This window comes from Rissa tridactyla, chromosome 1 (genome assembly GCF_028500815.1).
Source record: "Rissa tridactyla isolate bRisTri1 chromosome 1, bRisTri1.patW.cur.20221130, whole genome shotgun sequence".
Lineage (NCBI taxonomy): Eukaryota > Metazoa > Chordata > Aves > Charadriiformes > Laridae > Rissa > Rissa tridactyla.
The window spans coordinates 130295009-130315871 of record NC_071466.1 but is presented as its reverse complement, the minus strand read 5'-3'; the positions used below and the strand labels follow the sequence as shown (position 1 = coordinate 130315871).

Below are 20863 nucleotides of genomic sequence, written 5' to 3'. Positions count from 1 at the left end.
CAGCTGATCACTTACTGGGAGAAGACTTTCAAGATTGACCTGTTCAGACCACAGATCGGGGTGGTGAATGTCACAGACGTGAGTAGCACGTGCCCAGAAAATCCAGCGATCCCAAGATTAGGGTGCTAGAAAGGACAGGATCTGAGGTCCTCCAGAGTCAGTGGGATTTCTGCCGTTGAGTGCAGGTAGACCAGGCTTTTTCCCAAGGGAGAAAGTGTAAAGACTTCACCACTCCTGTGTGCAGCTGGGTTCATAACATCTCCAGGACTGGGCTTCAGGGCTTTGGTCTGAGAGTGTTTCTGCTGCCGAGTGACATACAGACCATGTCTGCCGAGGAGAGGACCAGCCCCTGTGGTCTGAGCTTCAGGGCTTTGCCCTGTTTTGGTTTCAAGGCCCACCCCAGCCCACAGCATGCACCATTGTCCGTGCCCTGCTCTGACTGAACCTGGGAGTGCTTGTGCGGGGAAAGTGTGTGTGTTGTGAGCGGGGGAGAAAGCCGTGCTTGGGGGAGGAGAAGAGGAGAAAAAGGAAGGTGTTTTTGCATCAGAAGCAGAATGGCCCAGCTTGAGCGTAGGAGGGAAAGATGGTCCCCAACAGATGACAGGGAGCAATTGCACAGATTGGAAAAAAAAAAGAACCACAAATAAATACACAGCCTTAATAAGGATATGACATAAAATGGTAATGGAGGGATCCTGCTGGCATGAAGAGGGTAAATTGGGGTTCATCCAGTCCTTCCTCCCCTTCAGTCACTGCCGTGCGGATGGTTCTGGAGGGATTTGGGTGGGAAGAGGAGATGTGTCCACCCCATTCTCAGCGGCAGTAAAGTGTTTCAACACTGTCTGGCAGCCAGCATCGCTGCAGAGGGGGAGGCGCACAGGCAGGTGCTGCTTTGGCACGGCTGTGGTGGTGGTGGTAACCACAGCATCCACAGCTGTGCTATCAGGCCAGCTTTCTAGCAGCTACTGGTTTCACCATGGTTGCCCTCAAGCCAGCAAGCCATGGAACTGATGCCAGGTTGCCCACACACTGTGAGTTTTTACGGCAGGTGGGAGAGGGACCCGTCCGACCCCCACAAGCAGAGATGTGGGGAGAGCTGCTGAGTGCAATGTAATGTGCATTATGGCCCTGACACAACTACAGAGAGGAACTATTTTTCCTCTTTCTGACAGTAATAGTCCAGACAATCAAAAAACATGTAATGGGGTGTGCTCCAGCCTGGCTCATTTATTACCTTAGTTTATTTTTGATGGTTAGGTGCTGGGTGGTTCTAATCTCTTTAAAATGAACCTGTGTGGGTATGTAAGTGTCTCTGGACGCAGAAACCTCTCCACTGCAGAAGTGTTCATATTTTGGGGCTTGACTTCTTTGTGTTTGAAATTTCAGCCATATGGGAACCTGATGTTTCATTACAAGAGAGCAAAAAGGGACAGAGAGCTGGGATAACTAGCCGGGGCTGGATGATGGTCCTGGCCCTGCAACCAACCTTGCTCCCAGCCCCGATGTTGTCTCTCCTGTACCTTGCCAGAAAAAGAGGGACAGGGAGGGAGTACTAGAGGGTTGTTCCTCCTGTTATAACAAATGCTGCAAGACCATAAGATGGGAGACGTGGTAGGGAAAGCAAAGCGATGATGTTATAAAGAAAGTGGAGACCCTGGATGTTACCCATCCCATTGAGGAGAATGAGAAGGAATCACACAGGCATGGCTTGGGAGTTATGGAGTAGATGGTGGCTCTGGCTGGATGTGAGCAGTGCTCTTCCTGTAACAGAGCAGCATCCTCCAGAACGTGGGACAGACACCTAGAGAGTGGGGACCCAGTGGGCTAAGGGTTGTGAGCAGAATTGTTAAGAGAGAGACAAAAGGGAAGAGGGCCAAGATAGCATCTGTCACCTAAAGTCATGAGAGAAACGAACAGACAAGCCAGAAATAGACCCCAAGTCTTCCAGTCTTTTGCCCTTATTACTACTCCATAGTATCTCCCTTCATTATATTTACTGCAGCTGGCCATGTTTAAGTGATGTCAAAGCTACGTTAAACAACTATCAATGGAAATTCATGGGAGTAGGATTGTCAGTGGCAAGAGAATCATACAGAAACTAATGTTAGGCAGGAACACATGCCTTATTATCCATCAGCCACTCAGAGACCTGTAAAAACTCGTGCATGATCTATCTTTGATATAGTAAATGTTTCAGGTTGTTGATTATAGTATTTGCAGTTTTTATTTCATTCCTCTTAAGTCTGTTTTCTACTCCTCAAGAGAGAGATTTAAGAAAGTTCTAGGTTGGCGGGTGATATCTAAAACAAACACTGAGCTCATTTCGTTATTTCAGTGTTACATCACTGCATTCAGCCAAGTTACACAGGTACAAAGTGGGCCTTACGCAGCAGAGTAAAAATAAACACTGCTGTTGGCTTTGGTGGACATAACCCCCGTGACCCCATTGCTTCTCTAAAAACCTGCCAATACAAACACCAGAGCTCCTAGCAGCCCCCACTGGCCCATCACATCGTAGTGGCCCAGGACTAGGGCCGTGACGCCCTGCAAAATATTGCAGATTTATTTGCACAGCATCTTCTGTAGGTGCAGTGGGCCCGCTCCTCTGCCCCTTATTTAAAGGTATCACTTTTTGCCACATGAACAGTCCTGAGGCTGGGGACAAGGTCATTTGCATGAAGAAAGAGCTGCATGCCTCTCCATGGCCTCTTTTTTGTTACAGTTTTGGTGTTTTAGGAGGAAAATATTGTAAGGGAGAAACAGTTTTCCCTAAGCAAAAATTGGTCTGGCTTTTTAGCAAGCCATGTGACAAAGAGAATTAGGTACCACAGACAGGGAAAGACGTGGGGCACGTTTGCTAAAGCTGGTAGTTCTCTTCTGACATATGGAAAGCACTTGCTTCTGCAACACCAAATGCTGAACAAGATAACCACACAGCACCTCTGCAAAATAGGATGCTCTTCCTATTTTATGGAGGGGAGACAGTGAAGGGAAAGGGGCTTACCCAGGCATTTACCCAAGGAACCTATAGCAAAGCAAGGAGAAAACCTTTCATTTCCAGGTCTCAGAGACCATCTAAGCTTCGTCTCCCTGGGTAACAGCCACAATTTAGTCAGCATCTTCGCACCACATTTTAGAGAGCATCTTCTTACTGAATGCCTCCATACCCTACAGTTTGTGAAAGTAATGCAGACAGATGGAGAAAAAGAGCAGGGGGCACCTATAGTCCAGCGCATCGGTGTTTTTCACCATTCTTCAGTTGGAGCATGGTTGAGATGATCTGAGGAAAGGCTATTCCAAGAGGAGGAGCTGCTATCACATGTAGAGAGTCCAGAGCAACATCCTGAGGCAAAGGTGGTGGTAAAAAAGGCTGGGGAGAAGGGGTGCTGACAGTAGGGTGTAAATGCTCAAAGGAAGAGGTTCCAGAGAGGCCTTGGAAGGAAGGAGAGAAATGCTGTGATGTCCTGTGAACTTGGGTGATGCATGGGGAGCTGGCATAGGTCTCTTTATGCGTTCTTTTATGTTGACTTGGAGTCTACAGAACTGGCCAGATGGGGTGAAGACAATGCATCAGGTGGACGATGCTCTTGCTCACAGGTGTAAGCAGTGCAGGGGAGGAACGGGCAGCAGGCACACATCTAACCTGGGGCAAACAGTACCACACACTCATGTAAACCCATTGAGCCGACCCACTGCCCTTAGTGAGAAGCAACAGCACTTCAGGGGAAGTGGTAATCCCAATGTGTGGGCAGAGAGACACTGTGGCTGAGCCTGCCCACAGGCTGTGGCAGAGAGGGAGCTACTGCCACCCCCCCCACCCTGCATCCCACCTGTGGTCCAACCCTTACCCCCTCAATAGCAGCAAACCTCATCTCTTCCCTGTGTCCCTGGGGGTGGCTAATCCCCCATCACCTGTTCCCTCAGGCTGACAGCATCTGGATGGAGATCAGAGACGATGATGACCTGCCCACGGCCGAGGAGCTGGAGGACTGGATAGAAGATGTGCTTTCTGGGAAGATAAATACCGAAGATGATGATGACGATGATGACGATGATGACGATGATGATGATGACGACGATGATGATGATGATGATGACGACGACGACGACGATGACGATGACTAACTGTGACTCTGTGCAGTTTGACTTGTGGGGGCTGAGAGGCCTCCCTCCGTGGCAGGTCCTTCCATCGGAAGACCTGTGTTTGAGCGTCAGCAAGCACCGCTGCTCCTCTTCCCCGCCCCCACCCCGCTCCCCCTGCCTCTGCCCTTGCCGGGACCCCCCTGGCCTGATTCTCAGCGGCGCTGAGCCACCGGGACTGCCCTTGCAGTGGGCTGGTGGCACCTGCAGGCACCCAGCACCGCTGCAAATCATGCCTCCTTAGAAAGGACATTAGGAATCTGCAGGGAATCTGCCCCCAGTGCCCCAGGGCAGGAGGAAAGTGCCTGCCTGCTTGCTGCCAGAGGGACACAGGGAGACAATTTGTATTTTTCATGCTCATCGGCCCAGCACTTACATCCAAAGACCAAATCTCACTTCAAGACATAGGGAAGGCCACTGTAAAGTTTAGTCCTTTTATTAAACACAATGCCCTTTGCAGCTACTCTGCCAAGACCACTCCATCCTGCAAGTTCTGCTGCGAGGGTCTATAGCTACTCATTAACATGCTAGGAGCAGCAAAAAGCTGTGCGAGGGGAGGAAGGTTTTAAGGATGCTATTTAAATTTTCAGTGATTACATAGAACAGTATATTCTTGTCTGGCAGAGCAATACAAAACCAAAGACCATGATCCCCATCTGAACCTCTTTCTTCTTGAAAGCTTAGGTGAAAGATAGGGTAAGTGCAGGTGGTCTGATATGGGACTTCAAAACTTGCAAGTTCCTGAACCGCTGGACAGGCTCATCCAGGTCTGAGCCCAGACTCTTGAGGATGAAGATCACGGCAGTGAGCCAAACCGTGGGTCTTAACCCCAGAGAAACACCAGAGCAGACCCCAGGCCAGTTCCAAACATTTGCAGTCAGGTCTGGGCTGGGCTGGGCCTATCTTCCCTTTCAGGTGAACCTCAGCTGGATTGAAGGTGGTGCACATGAGATAGACAGCATACTACTGCCAAGGGAAACATTCATAGGGGCCCACCATGAAGCCCTCCTATTCCCCACGACCTTCCAGCTTTAGCTGACTTTTAACCCAAAGCCTACGTAGCGTCTTTTCCCATGACCAAGTCATTGGGCGGGAACACATCCGTCCAACTGTATTAGATGCTGGATAATGTGCGTTGGGCAATGAGCAGTGAAAGGATTCAAGCCGTTTGGCTTTTAAGTATTCAGTTGCACAGTTACTCCCTGCTTAGAGAATCGGATGTCCCATGGTAGCCTGTGAGAAGCCCCTTTTTGCCTGCAGACTGGGAAGGAGCTCAGGGCACCAGTTCGCAGTCACGGGGGGTCACTCACAAAGCAAAGGGTCAGCAACTCCGTCCTGGCGAGTGCAGCACCATCCATGTGCAGGTCACTGCAACAGTGTTAGGTCTCCCTGCTTTCCCATGCCGGCAGATTTTAATTGTCTTAGCTTATTAGGTTTGACAATAGTGCAATGAATGGAGAGTTTGGAGGCAGTTTTATCTTTATAAATACATGTATAAATATGTTCTCCAGCCGTTCAGACTTGTTAGCATAGGTAGGGTACACACGTCCTCTCTTGCTACAGATGAAAAATATTGTTCTGACCTTTCTTATAGTGGTTTACGTCAGAGGTAAGTGATGTTAGTGGAAATAACGATGTGAGGCACAGAAGAATCAGATTCGTTGTACAAATGATGAGAAACAAGGTTTACACACTATATATTTCCTTTATCAGATGAACTGCAAAGCAAGATTTTATAGGTGTTTTTTTTTTCCTGCCTGTTGATCAGTCTCTTTGACTCTCTCTCTCTCTCTCTCTACGTTAGCTGAAATAGAAATTTGAAACTACTGGTATAAAAAAGCTGAAGTACTGATATATTCCTACATGTGCCATACCCCCTTGGTGGAAAGTGCCAGCATGAACACCACACAGCTGGGTATCTATATATCTCCATGTATATGAATGAATACTGTGCTTATATGGTATATGACCGTAGGCCATGTTAGCTCCTCATTGAACATCAAACACTCAACACGTCCTTGTCAGACACAGCTTGTTAGAAGAATAGACGGGACAGCAAAGCCCCCAGGCCAACTATTTGCCCTTTCTTGCTTCTTTACGATGCATAAGCACTGCCTGGAAGGCTTGATCCAAGTGTATTTGGGGAGACCGTCCACCTGGTCGCACTGGGGTTATGAACGACTCGGCCCGATCCCAGAGGACCTGGTGGAGACTTTCAGAAGGCTCGAAATGCAGAGTGCTCTCAGCCTGGAGGTCCACTCCTCTCCTGGACAGAGGGGTGCCCAGCACCCTTCTTCTGCTCTTTCCTTCCAGCTGTTTCCTCCAGAGGTTTGCTGGAGAACCCTGGCTCAGAGAGAAAGGGAGCAAGCTGGACTCAAGGTGTCATTGATGCACATCGGTAAGGAGCAAGAACAGGCAAAACTAGCCATTTAGTAGTCTCCTAATCTGTGATTAAGGGACAAAAACTCACCTGAGCAAAGTGCTTGTTTATCTTTACCTTGGGGCTATTCCCAGGAGCAAAACACACACAATTTCACCCTGCATAAGGTAACAGCCTGCACAGGCCCCGCAGCTACAGATCAGTCCCCGCAAAGCACCACGAATTTCTATAAACATGAAGAATAAACAAAGAGCTGCCCTACCGCCTTTCCTAACTGGCACTGTCTCCGGAAATCCCGATTGCCTGTGTACTTTCCATGTACCTCCCCTCCCGCTGTGGATGCCCATCTGTTCTGACGTGTCCCCCTCTAGATGCTCCGAGAGGCAGAGCTTACATGGGCAGAGCAGGCAGACCCTGAAAAAGGCACTACGGACGTGTTAAGCGCACGGGTATTTCTTAGGCACGTACGCATTTCAACGCATTAAGCAACAGAACTCTGGGGTGAAAAAATAATTGACGTAGCGGTGCTAAGGCTTATACGGAGGTCAGTGAGGCTGAGCTCATACTGGGGCTGGTGTCAGGAGTTTACGAAAAGTTTGCCTTGACTTATGAAAGGGCTGCGCCTAGGGCTGCTACTCCTTCACGATGCCAGTGCGGTCCTTGACGGGGCCACCCTTTCTCTCTTCCCTCATCCCCCCATTACAGTTCTCATCATTCTCTTTGCCCACAAAGAGGAACTTTTTATCATCAGCTTTTGGGATAAACACATAAAAAGTTAAGAAAACATTGCAGGAGAGGAAGGATTGCAGCATTGGAGATGAGTAGGCAGCAAAGCCTCTCCCATTAACCTGTAACACCTCGTCTGCCCTGAGTTCCTAGCAACTGAACCACTGAATGAGGCCATACCCTTTGAGAAGGAGATGGCAGCCTGAATTTGAATGTCTTCCTTGCAGGGACAGGTAAGATAGTGGTGCGGGAGGTACGACACACAGGACCCCAGGCATGGGCACTCCTGGGCTCCTCTGTCAGACACAGGCACAACTGGCACTTGAAAGGCACTGGCAACCCTGAGGAGCAAAGTCAGCCTAACCCTGATGACTACACGCCCAAAAGCAAAAGGTCAGTACCTTTGGATGAGGAAACCAAAAAAAAATAATCTTCTTTATTTGAAGAAATTAATTGTGCATGTGGGCAACACTGAGTGTTTCTGCAGGCAAGTCTCTTAAGACTGTCCCTCTCTTAGCAGATAGTTCTTTTTCTCCAAAGTGTTAGCTAGACATTCATATTAAATGCATCTTAATACACATAAGACAAAGAATCGTATTTTGCCCTCATCTAACTGCGAGTGCTTCAAGCTGATCAGTCACTTTAAAGTACCCAAAATCCTAGTCTTACCAGCCCCCAACGAGAGCGAGGACCCCTCTCACAAGTGATATATGGCAAAAACATGAAGACGTACACCGCCTCCTCCCAGTCCCCAGACATGGGGCGAGGGGCCACAGAAAGGCTTTGTTTGGTGTGCTGTACCACAGGCCACCCTGTGCTGCTCGTGGGCAACCATCAAGGGAGAGGGGATCCCATCAAGAGCCACATACTGCAGCCATCGTACAGAAGCAGAAAGGAGAAAGCATCTGCCTTTGCAGCGGACCCAAGGACACTGATGGAGAGGCTCTGTGAACCCCAAACTGCTCTGAGCTAATGTCCACCATTTGGGAAACAGCTCCAGAAGCCGCAGATGAGGGAGGCGCTCTGAAAATCACAGACTATTCCATATTCTCAGGGTCAGTGGTTTTTGTGATGTTTCTGAGGAGTGGTGAGAGTCTCCTGTGCTGCCCTTGGGAGAGGAATGGGCCCATAGTGAAACCAGAGATCCCGGCTGCTTCCCATCCCGGATTGAAGCTGCTCAGCCAGACGCCAACATGCAAGCACAGCTGAGGACACCGGCTGCTTCTCCACGTCTGTCTGCACATCATACCTCAGAAATGATTGATTCATTACCGAGACCAAACAAAAAAAGTTGCCATTTATTCCCAAGGAAATAATTAATTAGACAGAAACATATCGTCTCCCAGCTGCCGCTGACTTGCAGTCCTGTGAAAATAGGCCAGGATTGCATCTGGATCCCTCTCTACCCCAGCAAAGCTTTGGCTTTGGGGAAGCCCCACACACTGGGGAAGCTGGTTGCGCACCAATGCCCGGACTTGAAGGGCAGAAGAGGGGGAAGGGGTGAACAGGCGACCAACGCCAAGGCCCTCCAGGGCAAAGCAAACTGCCTCCTGGCTACTTTTACACCCCAGGTACATCTACGCCCTGCAGCGCAACACCACCTGCTAGAAACTGGAAGCAGCAGAGCACAGCAGGAAGGATAATTAACCTCGGTAACGAGGCTGCGCCAGCAGGACTGTGTCCTACCCGAGACCCAAGACTTTTGTGCGTCAACCCACTGCGCTGCAGCATCCCCTGCCTTTTCCCCGCTCCCTTGTACCACCGGCATCTGGGGCCAGCCCTGGCATGGCTCTCACACCTGTTTGGCAGAAGAAGATTTCTAATGACGACGCGGACCACGGAGCAGGGTCCAGGGCAGAGCCAGTCCTCTTGGCCCAGCTCCCAGAAAGCTCCCTGCCAGGTTTAAAAGGTGCTAAACTATTTAAAGAGGGGGGTGGGGGGAAGGCTAAAGGGCTTCCTTGCAGCTTGAAGACCCGTTTCTGGAGTCAGATTACAAGCAGCTTTTGGGATGGAAGCAAAGATCCTTCCGGTGCCTTGCTCCCCTCCCTTCCGCTCCCCCCTCGCACCTTCTCTTGCCAAGCTCCTGTGATGAAGGAGATCAGCAAAGCACTGAAAGGGCTTCTGGTATTGTCCCTAATGCTATAGAAAACAAGAAGAAAACATAGTTTTTTCACCTTCTTTTCATCCCTCTTGACTTATTACTCTTCTGGTCTTCACTGGCTCCCCTTATTTTTTTTTTCTCTCTCTCCATTTCTATTTAGCCCGTCTTCTTCTCAACCCACACCCACAGCATATGGTACTGAGGGTCACTTAAGGACAAGGCCCTCCCCTGCCCCTGCTGCTTGAGTTCATCCTCACACCACTGCCAGGAACCGGCCATGGTGGAACCCATTCCATGAGCCGTGGCTATGAACATGGGGAGGGACAACACTTCCTTCCCAAGGAAGAAGCCGACTAAACAAGGCTGAGACTGGCTTTACTTTTTGGTGGGACACACTCAATGGAAAGCTGTTTTACCAGCCTGGGCACTGCATAAATACCAGAGTTTTTTTTTTTAGGCAGATACTTTTTTCCCATTGTCACAAAATCCAGGTGAGGAACCATCACTCTTTGACCAAACCCCAATTGCATGAGGAGAGGTTGGGTCACCTTGTCTGCTGCTGGAGGAAGAGATCAGTAACCCCCAGTGCCACCAGCAATCACACCGCTCCACTGCCTGAGCAGAAGACAAGTGGCATGACTTCACATATGAGAAGTAAGTCTCGAGGGTTAAACAAACTAAGTTTGCTGGAGGAGTTATTCTATTTTTCAACAACAGACAGAAAGCCAATGGCCTGCCCAAGAAGACCAGTAGTTGTCCTGACTGAGCACTCCTTCGGTTGTGGGTGGCAAACGACTTAAATAGCCATGGGCAACCTCACCCTCCCCTTTTGGATTTGGAGGAGGGCCAGCTTGAAACAGGTCCCTCCCTCAGTAACCCAGGTGAAAATAAAACGATGTTCGACCAGAGAGCAGCCCTGAAATTTGCCTGGTGTTAGATTCTTGCTTTAAAATTCAATCCCAAATGTCAAAGCCCTGCTCCTGCTAGTGACAAAGAAAGAGGCTATTGAACGACAAAAGTACCTAAATGTTTGAAGAACATTTTAGTCCCCACAAAATGAAATTGCTGAAGGAATTTGCACAGCTTCCCGCAGTCTAGTTACTGAATTACTAAACCAGTTTCTCCCAACCACTTACAAAGCAAAATTATAATCAACTGTAGGATCTGGTATTATGAGTACTCAAGAATGAGCTTTTACAAAATAGAAGCTAAAAGGTTTGCAGATCTGTTTCACATCTGCGACCCAGATATAATCAGCTCCTTCTTGTTCCCTCTTTTAAAGCATGCCCACAGCATCTGACTCGTGCTGAAGAGAGGTCCAAAGAGCTAAAAAGTTCCGAGTGGCTCTTAAAACTTCCAGAGAGGCTGAATCAAATGTGTTTCATCAAGAACTCCCTTCTCTCTGCATCCAATTTTCATTTATGCTACCTTTTCAAGGAGAAAGAAAAAAAAAAAGACTACAAAGACTGTAGATGTCTATGCATTTGGAAGCCTGATTTTTGCCTTTGGAAGAGACTTTAAATGTTTCAATTTACAGAATAGCATCATCGCCTAGAGCTATCTGTGGTGTCTCTGTTTTTAAAACCTTTGTACCTTCATGTTTCTAAGGGTGCTGGAGGGAAAAACCACACCCTGTTCTCCAAGGTCTCTTCCCCTGCTTTTGCATTGCAGCCTCCTTGTCTTACTGTCTCTCTCGAGGTTTTGCTCCTTCCTCTGTATTTCGATATGTAAGCAAGGTGGGCGCACTGAGCTATTCTAAATGCACATCCACAAGGCAAAAGTTATCTCCCTTCTTCCTCTTCTAAATTGTATTTAGTGCTGCCCACATGGAGCACAAAGACTGCTTGTTCCCTTTGTCTTGGCCCCACCAGCAAACAACCATTCTCCTCTTCCTACGGGCAGGACCCACGGGTTTTTGGGAGGCCTGCAAGCAGCAGTACTGCTGCGTGAGGGCTCTTGGCGTCCCCAGGTTATTTGCATTAGCTGAGCTGGAACCAGAGCAAGCCCCAAGTCATGTACAGAAGTGGCCATCTTCACCCCGTTCAGCTCCCCAGATTTTAGAGGAAGGGAAGATCAGCTCAGGGTTTTGGAGACGGCAGTCCTGCAGCAGCCCCCAACCTGCTCACAGCCCGCTGTATAAGCAGTAGCCAGGAAAAAACACCTCAAACCTTTTCCGAGTTCATTATGGAGGGGGACAAGGAGATGGGGAGAAACTGGAAAACAGCTTTCTTCCCGCTTGAGGTACTCTCCATTTCACTAGCAACGTGTCAGCATAAACCCACATGCACACTCACAGCAGGGCTGTAAAACTTGTTACAGCATTTCAAAGCAACCCGGACAACCTTGTTGGTAGATAGTGATTTACGCACATGCAATCACCCCACTACACCGTCCCTACCTACATCTGCAGGCACGTTATGCTCGCTGCTCTCCCTTCTCTCAGCACCTCCTGACCCGGCAGTGCACGGATGCACACATGAAAAGGGAACGGACACCCCTGCACCAGTGGATTATCTGTCAGTACGGGAAAGGACTGTAACCTAAACCCATCAAACCTTCCCAGTCCAACATAAACTCAGGAGGGGCGCTGAAAGACAAATCAAAGCGCTCCGCTTGGCCAACTCCCAGCGTGCCTTCCCTTCCTGCGCGCTGTTGTGAGACCCCACGTCCTGCTGAGAGACCCCCTTCCCCTTGCACCCACCCCACCTGCCCCGAGCTCCAGCCCGCCCCCCCCCCCCCAGCTTGCCGCACACACTTTCCCTGGAAGCCCTCAAATCCAGTTCCTCCCTGTAGCTCCCAGCAGTTCAGGTCCGGGGCTGGGACAGCAGAGCCAGTACACAGCAGTGGGAGAAGCTGTTTTGGGGCTTGAAGCCCTGCCCACGTTGACAGTCCGATGTTTATTGAACTACTAATTCAGCTAACAATATTGTACGGTGAGGTGTTGCTAGTGCTTCACTCAAGGCTCTGGGGCCAGTCGCCTAAGGTGGAAAATTCCTTTCTTAACCCATTTGTTATAGCCTGACTGCATGCAGCCTCTTTGCCCCATATCTCCCCACTGAATTCTCCAAAGCTGATGTCTTCTGACTGTCCGTAACTGCGAAGCCTGGTTCTATCACCTACTGGGGTCAATCGATCGTATTTCGTATGAAGCCACACTTCATCCCTGAGCCCTGCCCAGCATCAAATACATTTATCTGCCCTGGCGGCTGTAGCTTTGCTGTCTCGAGGTGGCTGCAGCCTTGTGCCCTCACGGCTGGCAAGGGCACTGCAGGACAGTCCTCTCCTTCCCAAGTGACCCCAGGCTGCTGTCTCCCTCAGGCAGAAGGTTCAGCACACCAAGTCCCTCCAAGCATTGCTGCATCCCCTTTCTGTCAAAGGCTTGGGTTGGTAACGCTTAACCCAACGTTGCACCTGAGGCTCCCTCACACCTCCAAGACCCCTGCAATTTCAGCAGAAGACTTGGCCAAACCAGAACAGCACCCTCAGCTCTAATTTCTGCTGAGCTACGTGCCACAGCCCCTTATGATTCAGATACCTGAGCTCTGGGCGAAGGCCCGGGGAACTGGTCCCTCTAGCAAAGCCTGTTCCTTCCATCAGCTTCCACAACCCGCAGCAGGAGAGAAAGTGCCACAAACGGCAGCGATCGGGTGTTGATTCGGTATCAGCGTTAAGCCACAAACGAAACAGAGCGTGATGAACTCGCATGTAAAGACACAACTCTCAAGGCTAAGAGCCTAGGACGAGCCCATTATCTTGTCTGTGCCAAATTCCTGCTTCTTACACACCTGCAGCCGGCTCCCACAGTGTTTTTACCCGCACAGCTCCAGTCTGGCAAGTCAGGTCTTCCTCCGAGGGGCAGGAGGGGACCAGCAATGGCTGCGCACCCACGGCAGGCTCCGCAGGGCAGCAGTGGCGTTATTTCCTCTCCCTGCCCACCTTCAGGAGCTGCACTGCAAACAGCCCAGGGCTGGGCACTGCCAAAGCACCAGCAGGATGAGGGGGACAGATCAAAAGCAGAGAGATCACGGGAGGGCAGGAGGCAGGACGGAGCACACGGCCATCCCACCCTTCCTGCTTCCTCCCGGGCTTTAGTTCAGTGCTCTGTAGCCTAAAAACATCCATCTCCTCCCCCCCTCCCCAAGCAGAGAATTACCCACGTGGACATTTCTCTCCATCAGCGTTTATACGTGTGCTGCTTATCTCCACAACTGTTGCATTGCATTATTTTTTTTCCACCACCCAGCAGCATCCTGTGGATTTTTCCAGCAAAGCTACAGAGAAGCTCTGCTGAGCCAGAGGCCAGGTACTCCCCATTAAAAGGGGCTTTCCTGAAGAGGGGGTACCAAAGACAGTCTCGGAAAGGCTGCTTCCATGTTTCCTCGGACACAGCTGCCGGTTTTTCCCAGCTCTGGGCATGCTGGTGACGGAAAGGGGAGGTGGGGAGAGCCACACCCACGGGCGCTGCTGGGGCGAGATCCCCGCACGACGTTAGAGCAGAAGGCAGGCTGGCGTCCACGCAAACAAGGAGCACTGGCTTTTCCTCCTCCTCCCTGCCAGCTCCAAATAAGGAACTTTGCCACGAATCCGGACTTCATAATTCATGTGCGAACGAGGACGGAAGACAGGAGGCAGAAAAACCTGTTCCCACTCCAGTCATGGCACCCCCCCGCCCCCCAGCTGCATTTGCTCCCCATCGTTTGCGATTTCAGGTGTTCAAAGCCAGTCTTTCTTCAGGAGTGATAAATGAGTTTGCATTTTACTGTGGCAGGGCAGATCAGAAAGGTCTAGAAGGAGGGTGACAAAAAGACAGCCTTCAAAGAGGTTAAGCCACATGTTTGCAGGGCCCCTCCCAGCCACCGCTAAGGAATGCTTGAAGGCCATTTCTTTTTTTTTTTTTTTTTGCCTCTTTTTGTCTGAAAGGATAAGAGGAAGGAGTGGGACAATCGAATCTGGTTTCAGTTTATTTCCAGAATTTTACTGTACAAAATATGCAAAGTGTAAAACGGTTTTATGTTTCAGTTTAAAAACAACAAAACCCCATCCAGCTATAACTTAAGAGAACCCAGCTTGGAACAGAACAAGTTACTAGGCTAGACCCACAGTGCATTAATGTCACAGACACCAGGAATTTGCTTAAGTTCACAATTAGAAAAGAACAGAAAGACCATGTACCATTGCAGTTAAAGTCACATGTGCAAAGAGGGGGGGGGGGGCGGAGAAAGAAATGCTGGTTAGTGTCTATTAATTAGAAAACCTTGGCAAAACCCATCTTACTATAACAGAGTTTGTGTAGAAAAAGAGTATTACACAGTGATTAAAAGAAGGTGAGGGAAGGGCATTTGCTCCCACCCCCTTCCCCAAGACACGGTAACGCTGAATCAAAAGAAACAGGCACAGAAGAGTGTAAGATTCCTTCACAGTTAACGCCTGTGCAGGTAGCGAGCCACAGCATCCCCCCCAGTGCACGCAGGAGATAGATAGATACCCCCAAGCTTCGTTAGCGCTGGTGAGAGGTGCCCGGGAAGCGTCCAGAGGGAAGGATTCCCTCTCTCGGCAGAGCACACCCCGGGCAGGGATGGTTGCCCACAGGGCTTCGGTATGGTACAGGGATAAAAAAGTAGTCTCTTGGAGGGATGCGGAGGGGCGGACGATGCCAGCCATACCGCTGGTGCTGCGGGAACCCAGCTCAGGAGTACCCCAAAGCGATCCGCCTCCCATCACAGAGCAGCTGTCGGAAACGGCAACTTTTGGTCATCATCTATCGGAGGCAGCAGCCTGGACGCAGGAGGATGCATATTCCTGTAGGAGACTTCATGGCCCAAAGCCATCTCTTTTAGGAGAACAGAAATTTGCGGGGAGTTTAATTTATTTTTTTTTTTTTTTTAAAAAAAAACAAAACAACCAAAACCAACCACCACCCAGCAGCTCAATCCCAAAAGCGCTTCCTTCTTAACACAGTTTAAAACACTGAACCACCAAGCCTGGCTTGAGGCTTTAGCCATGTACAATGCACACATCTATCAGGGAAAAAGCACACAGACACACAAGCTGAACGAGGAAACAGACGTCTGCGCATGAACAGATCTCGTGAAACCTCTCACACGGCAGGGCAGAACCGAGGGCAACTGAAGAGCAGAGCCTGGGACCAGACTACAGCATTTTTGCAAAAGACCGCAAGAGTTTTGTTTTACCTTTGAAAAAGGCAGATTTACAAGTTTTGGTAAGCAAGATGAAATTGGCTTGAACATTTAACACGGTAGGGATCTTTCCATTTTCCTCAGCAGCAAGTGTTGGAAGCGAGCACATCTCAAACAAGACTTTTAAAAGCTACTTATGCAGGGCCAGCTTCAGAAACTGCTTCCCCACAGCTTTTGGCATACTTGGCAACAGCCGATTCCCAAGGCTTTGCATGGAGATTCCCATCCCAAAGGAAAAGGTTAAGAGGCTCCGATTTGTTCAGACCTCCCCTAAATTTGCGCCTTATCATGAGCTGCCCCCAAGCTCCAAGCTGTAGCCCCAGCACCTCCCATCCCAGTGGATATTTGCTCTGCCTCACTAGGGAACTTCAGGGAAAAACATGGGAAGGGGAGGATGGGAGCTGGAGTGACTGAAGTTGCTGGAAGGAAAACTTTTAGAGGCAGAAGTCAAAAAAATAGCTATAGCAGAGGCTGAAATCTGATCCGCCTTTCTCTGCAATATCCTCCTTCCGCGGGGGAATCGCTCTTGAAGGCACCCAAGACAACGCCAGAAGCAGAAGCTGGCCTTGCTCTGCAAGCAAGCTGCATCACACCACCCTTTCCACGTGCGTCCATCCCACCCCAGCTACCCTGCTGCCTACAGGGGTGGGTGGGTGGCAACGTCTCACCTCCACAGGGTGAAAAACTGGTAGTTGCAAGCAGCCCCCCCACCTCCCCAAGCTGACCACAGGGACTCGTTGAGGGACCACACGCACGCTATTGAGAGGAGCGCTAAAATGCTCACGCTTCTCAGAGCGCTGCAGCCACATGACAATGAGGGGCTAGGAGGTGTGCTAATAACCTTCACACAGCCCCAGTTAGAAGACTGGCAAGGTATTAAGGGTCTGATATCCACCCCTAAACTCCTAAAAGCTGTAAGAAGTCTGAATCTTTCACTCTTTAGCTATGAAAGAGAAAGCCAGCCTTCGTGGGAACCCACAGCCACTTCCATCTGCTCCGTAACAGTTGAAAGTCTTAGCTGCATCTGGTTTTGGAACATCTCAGCATGGTTTTGCATTTAGGCTGTAACAAATCTGAGAGCTAAAAACCAAAGCCTTTAAAGTATCCAAGCAGCATATTTGAGAGTCATAGGAAAAACGCCAAATGTGGAAGATAGGAGTGAGGCAACACCACTCCTGGCTAGGCAACACGGCACCTTTAATCAAGGATGTCCAGTGCAATGATATCTAAGGAGGACACTGTCCACTTCACCACAAACAGGGTTATCTTATAAACCACTTGAATTCTAAAAAAAAAAAAAAAAAAAAAAAAAAAAAAAACCAAAAAACAAACAAAACCAAAACAAACCCCCAACAATTCCCAGCCAGGTATGAGCATCCAAGGCTGGGAGAGAGGAGGGAGAATATGTGCAAGGAGACAGTGCAGGATAGGAGAGGCATTCAGAGGAAAACAGCCTGCACTTGGCTGGCAAACCCTACAAGCCTTATTTATGCTCAGCTCTTGGCAAGCTCTGCAGAAGTAAGGACTGCAGGATTTTGGATCAGAGCTTCATTCCCTGTGACTCGATTCTTACTCATTAGCTGGCTATAAACAGAGTTAAACAAACCAGCCTGCTCCCACTGCTCAGTATTTTTATGAAGAGTCTGAATTCCTATAGATGCCACAGATCCATCTGTGGATCTCAAAGCACTTGATGACAAGTTGGGAGTTTAGCCCCACAACACCCCAGTGAGGTAGGTATGACGGCAGTCCCCTGATTTTGCGTGGCGAGGGGAAATAAGAGAGACCCCCCCAAAATAAAATGTCATTAAAAACCCCAACAAAACCAGGGAATACTCAGGAGTCTCAATTTCCCCTTTGAGTCTGTCCTCACCCCTAAGGTTTATCTCTAAAGAGGTGGTTTGAGAGGCCAAGTCCTCTCCTTCGGATTTCATCAGGCAAAGCACCCATGCTGCTCACACAGGGAAGAGCATTTAATGTAGGAGATGGCCCCCGCTGAAGGTATCCTTTTCGGCAGTAGGCAGAAAAGGCAGCGCTGAACCACAGCACACAGATGAGGAAGCAGACGCAGAGCAAGCACGTGCTGCTTCTGTCTGGTTGTCCATGTGTTTAAGGATTCAACGCAATTAAGACATGAGTTTCCTGAGCAGATACTGACAGAAAACCACCCTTGTTGGGGAGGGAAAAGGAAAGGAAATCCTGGGAAAGTAAGGAAGTTTTGCAGGTGTCAGAGACAAGGTGCTCTCATGCACATGGCACACCCAAGCCCCTGGCGAGGTGGTTCTTGTTCTGGCTTCACAGAAATGAGCCAATTCAGCCACAGGCAGTAGCCTCCACACAGGTATAAGCGCTCCATAGTCTCCCAAGCTACTCCCCGTGTCTCCCACCTTGCTGGTTATGCACATCATAAAAGCCAGAGACAGGCATCTTTAGGAGAGCCAAGTGTGAGATGCTATACGCTCCCCTTCCCTCCCCCCCCCCCAAGGAGGGAATAAAATAATCTATTTTTTGAAAAATAAAATACTGCAAAGGCCACAGTCAATAAATGAGTCCCCATATGGACTCCCAGAAAGCCTGACCTAGAAAGAAACCCAAACACTAAGTTTAGAGAAGGGAAAACTCTACCTAATTCCCATCCTTTAAGGGACTGATCCCACCATGTACTGTGCCGTCTGGTTTCTTCACAACCACGTCTGGCACACTACATGGAGAAGACAGGATCCAGGTGACTACCACACACTTGTAAGAAAGGTGCAGGAGACTGCAGGTGTCACTTGGATGGCGAATCACCACTTTGGACCCTCACTCACCAGGGTGCTCCCCTGATCCCAAGAGGACTATTTGCAGGTGCTGTTGGACACGCAGCTCCATTGCTGCTGAAGGTGGAAGAGGTCGGACCTCCTGCCCTGTCCCCTGCATCCCTGCTTAAGGTGGCTGCTCCCTCCCACTGGCTCGTGGTGGGCACCGTCAGCCCACACCAGCCATGCCATGCAGGACCGGCAGAGCCCCACTCCCTGCTCTTAGCCAGGCCACCTCGCACTGGTGGGAGTGGGGGGCAGCCCCACAAGCTGGTGAAGGAGCCCAGGGAAGGCCTGGGGAAGGCCAAAGGGGATGGGAAGGGCTGTCACAACTCCCCTTGGAAGACGATGCACCCTGGCAGCGAAAGGCACTGGCTAACGTACCTTGCTGAACTGGGACCTTCTGCGTTAAGACATCTGTATGGAGGGCAGGTCAGATCCTGCCTGACAGAGATATTTGCAAGGCAAAAGACTCAGGGGGTGGGGGTAGGGGGAGAATGAATCTAGCGTTTGCATGCACACACGCAAATTTACCACCACCAGAGCAGGGGGGTTTCTTGGAGAAACCTGACTGAAGGCAGGTCCCTGCCAGCCTTGGAGGTGGCTCCAGAGTCACACAATGCCCTGTGCTGGCAATCAGACTTCAGATATCGCTTTAGGGTCATCATTAAAAGCAAACCTTTCAAAACTCTGCAAACTTCAGACAACAAAAGTCATACACGAAAGCTGCACCGATAGGCAAAGGTGGCCTTACAAACCAAACTGCAATCTAAGACCTACACAACCCTCACAGGAGCAGGTCCCGGCACTGAGCAGAAAGTCCTGCAGTACAGAAAGCCCAAGAAAGGCAGGCAGATTTTCAACATTCAGACGTAGTTTGGTATTTCTTAGCTATAGCTGAAGGCGTACGGTGGGGAAGGACACACTGCAGTGTTTCCCAAGCACAGCAGTTCTCCAAAGCAAGTGCACGCGGCAAAGATCAGCCCTTCCCTGGCTCCTCTCCTCAAGGAGGGAAGTGCTTTTCCCCTTCTTTCCTCCAGATGCACTTGACGCCAGCTGGAGAGGGAGAGGCGCATTCCTACCTGCACCCCCCTTCCCCTCAAAGAGGCCGTCAGACATAGGGAGGGTCTGTGATTTATCTGAGGAGGAGCCAGGTACCCACCTACCTTGTCCCAGTGCAAATACGCAGCCCTTGCAGGTGCAAAAGGAACTGGCGGTAAGGCAGACCCCGAGGGGACTGTGACTAGAGGAACACATTGGGAAAGCCAGGCAGCAGGGGGCAGAAACAGGGAGCCCTGGGAGTGCCCGACACAGATGCGGGCAAACAGGAGAGAGGGAAGCAGGTGAGAGATAACAGGGAGCTGTGCCACGCAGAACAGTTTCACTAAAAAGCACTAGTAAAAACAAAAAATAAAATTAAAGAAACAGAAGCGCTGCAAGATGGGCTGATCCAGTTCAAGACAAACAGCTTCAGAGACACAGAGAGAAAAAACACACCCCGCTACTCTCATACAGGTCCAGCACTGACAGAAGAGGGCACACAGAGAGGAGGAAAAGAATAAAAGTCTTCAGTCTCCAGAACAGGTGGCTCACAGAAGCAGCCCTCTCGCACCCGTTCTTTGATGCCCTCTCCTCCCAAAGCGAACAGGGACCAAAAAAACTCCCCCTGTGCAAGGCAGGTTTCTAGTGTGGAGAGGTGAGCGACACGCTCTCAAAGACAGCGACAGGTCGCAAAAGCAGAGACACAAAAGCGCAGGCGTGCGCATGGCGTAAGGCAGCGCTCCAGCAAAAATACCGATGTTGCAATCGTGCGGAGAGAGAGAGCGTGAGATTTACAGTATGCCTAGAAAGGTGGGGGGGGGGTAAGAAAAAAAATCTGTTCTGTCTCCAAGGCTGAGCTAACTGAGCCAAGTCACCCTGTCACCTCTTAAGATATTTCTTTCTAGATAAGATAACCCAACTCCCCCCTCCCCTTTCCAAATAAAGTGCAGATGGTCAAATATTACTGGTCCATCATCTGCCAGTTTCAGTCAGCATTGGGGAAATTAAACCCAAAAGCACAATATTGAAAAAAAAATAAAAATCCCCAAACAACCCACCCTCAAAATCCCTTAGACTGAAGTCTCAGACTGTAAGCGGAGGACAAATTTATGAGATTTAGGGTCTATGAACTCTTCCGAGAGTTTGATGAAGGGGATTTTCTTCACATTAACAACAAGGCTGAAGTCCAAGCACTTGAGGACAAAAACAACGCCGTCTTGTAACCCGCTTGTGACCGCTTCCTCGCTGACAAGCGTCCACTGCTTGGAGAACCAGCGATCCCTGTCGTACTGGAGGGTTGGGCCCGGGTTGAGGTAACGCTCCAGGAATGCCTGCCAAGAGAGGCACACGCGTTAGTGCTGGCCCTGCAACTTACTCTGTGTCGATGCTCTCTTCCCATTCCCAGGCACAGCTCCATGCGCACGGGCTTCCCATGCTGCGAATGGCTTCAGCATCCGTGCTTCAGGAGACATCCTCTCCC

General features: G+C 49.9%; 2 protein-coding genes across 5 annotated transcripts in view; one reads left to right on the top strand and one right to left on the bottom strand.

Moving 5' to 3' along the window:
• The window catches only part of CASQ2 (calsequestrin 2), a 36224-nt gene extending 30142 nt beyond the window's left edge, over nucleotides 1–6082 (top strand). Inside the window, exons 10-11 of the mRNA XM_054187121.1 lie at nucleotides 4–78; nucleotides 3925–6082. Coding sequence (XP_054043096.1) covers nucleotides 4–78; nucleotides 3925–4125 — 276 coding nt within the window. The 3' untranslated portion in view covers nucleotides 4126–6082. The remainder of the gene's footprint in view (nucleotides 1–3; nucleotides 79–3924) is intronic.
• An 8203-nt stretch (nucleotides 6083–14285) lies between these two features.
• The window catches only part of VANGL1 (VANGL planar cell polarity protein 1), a 46490-nt gene continuing 39912 nt past the window's right edge, over nucleotides 14286–20863 (bottom strand). For 3 of the 4 annotated variants that reach the window (XM_054223238.1, XM_054223228.1, XM_054223256.1), the window contains one exon: nucleotides 14286–20714. In XM_054223238.1, coding sequence (XP_054079213.1) covers nucleotides 20454–20714 — 261 coding nt within the window. In that variant the 3' untranslated portion in view covers nucleotides 14286–20453. The remainder of the gene's footprint in view (nucleotides 20715–20863) is intronic. The other variant, XM_054223249.1, reaches the window with a different exon arrangement.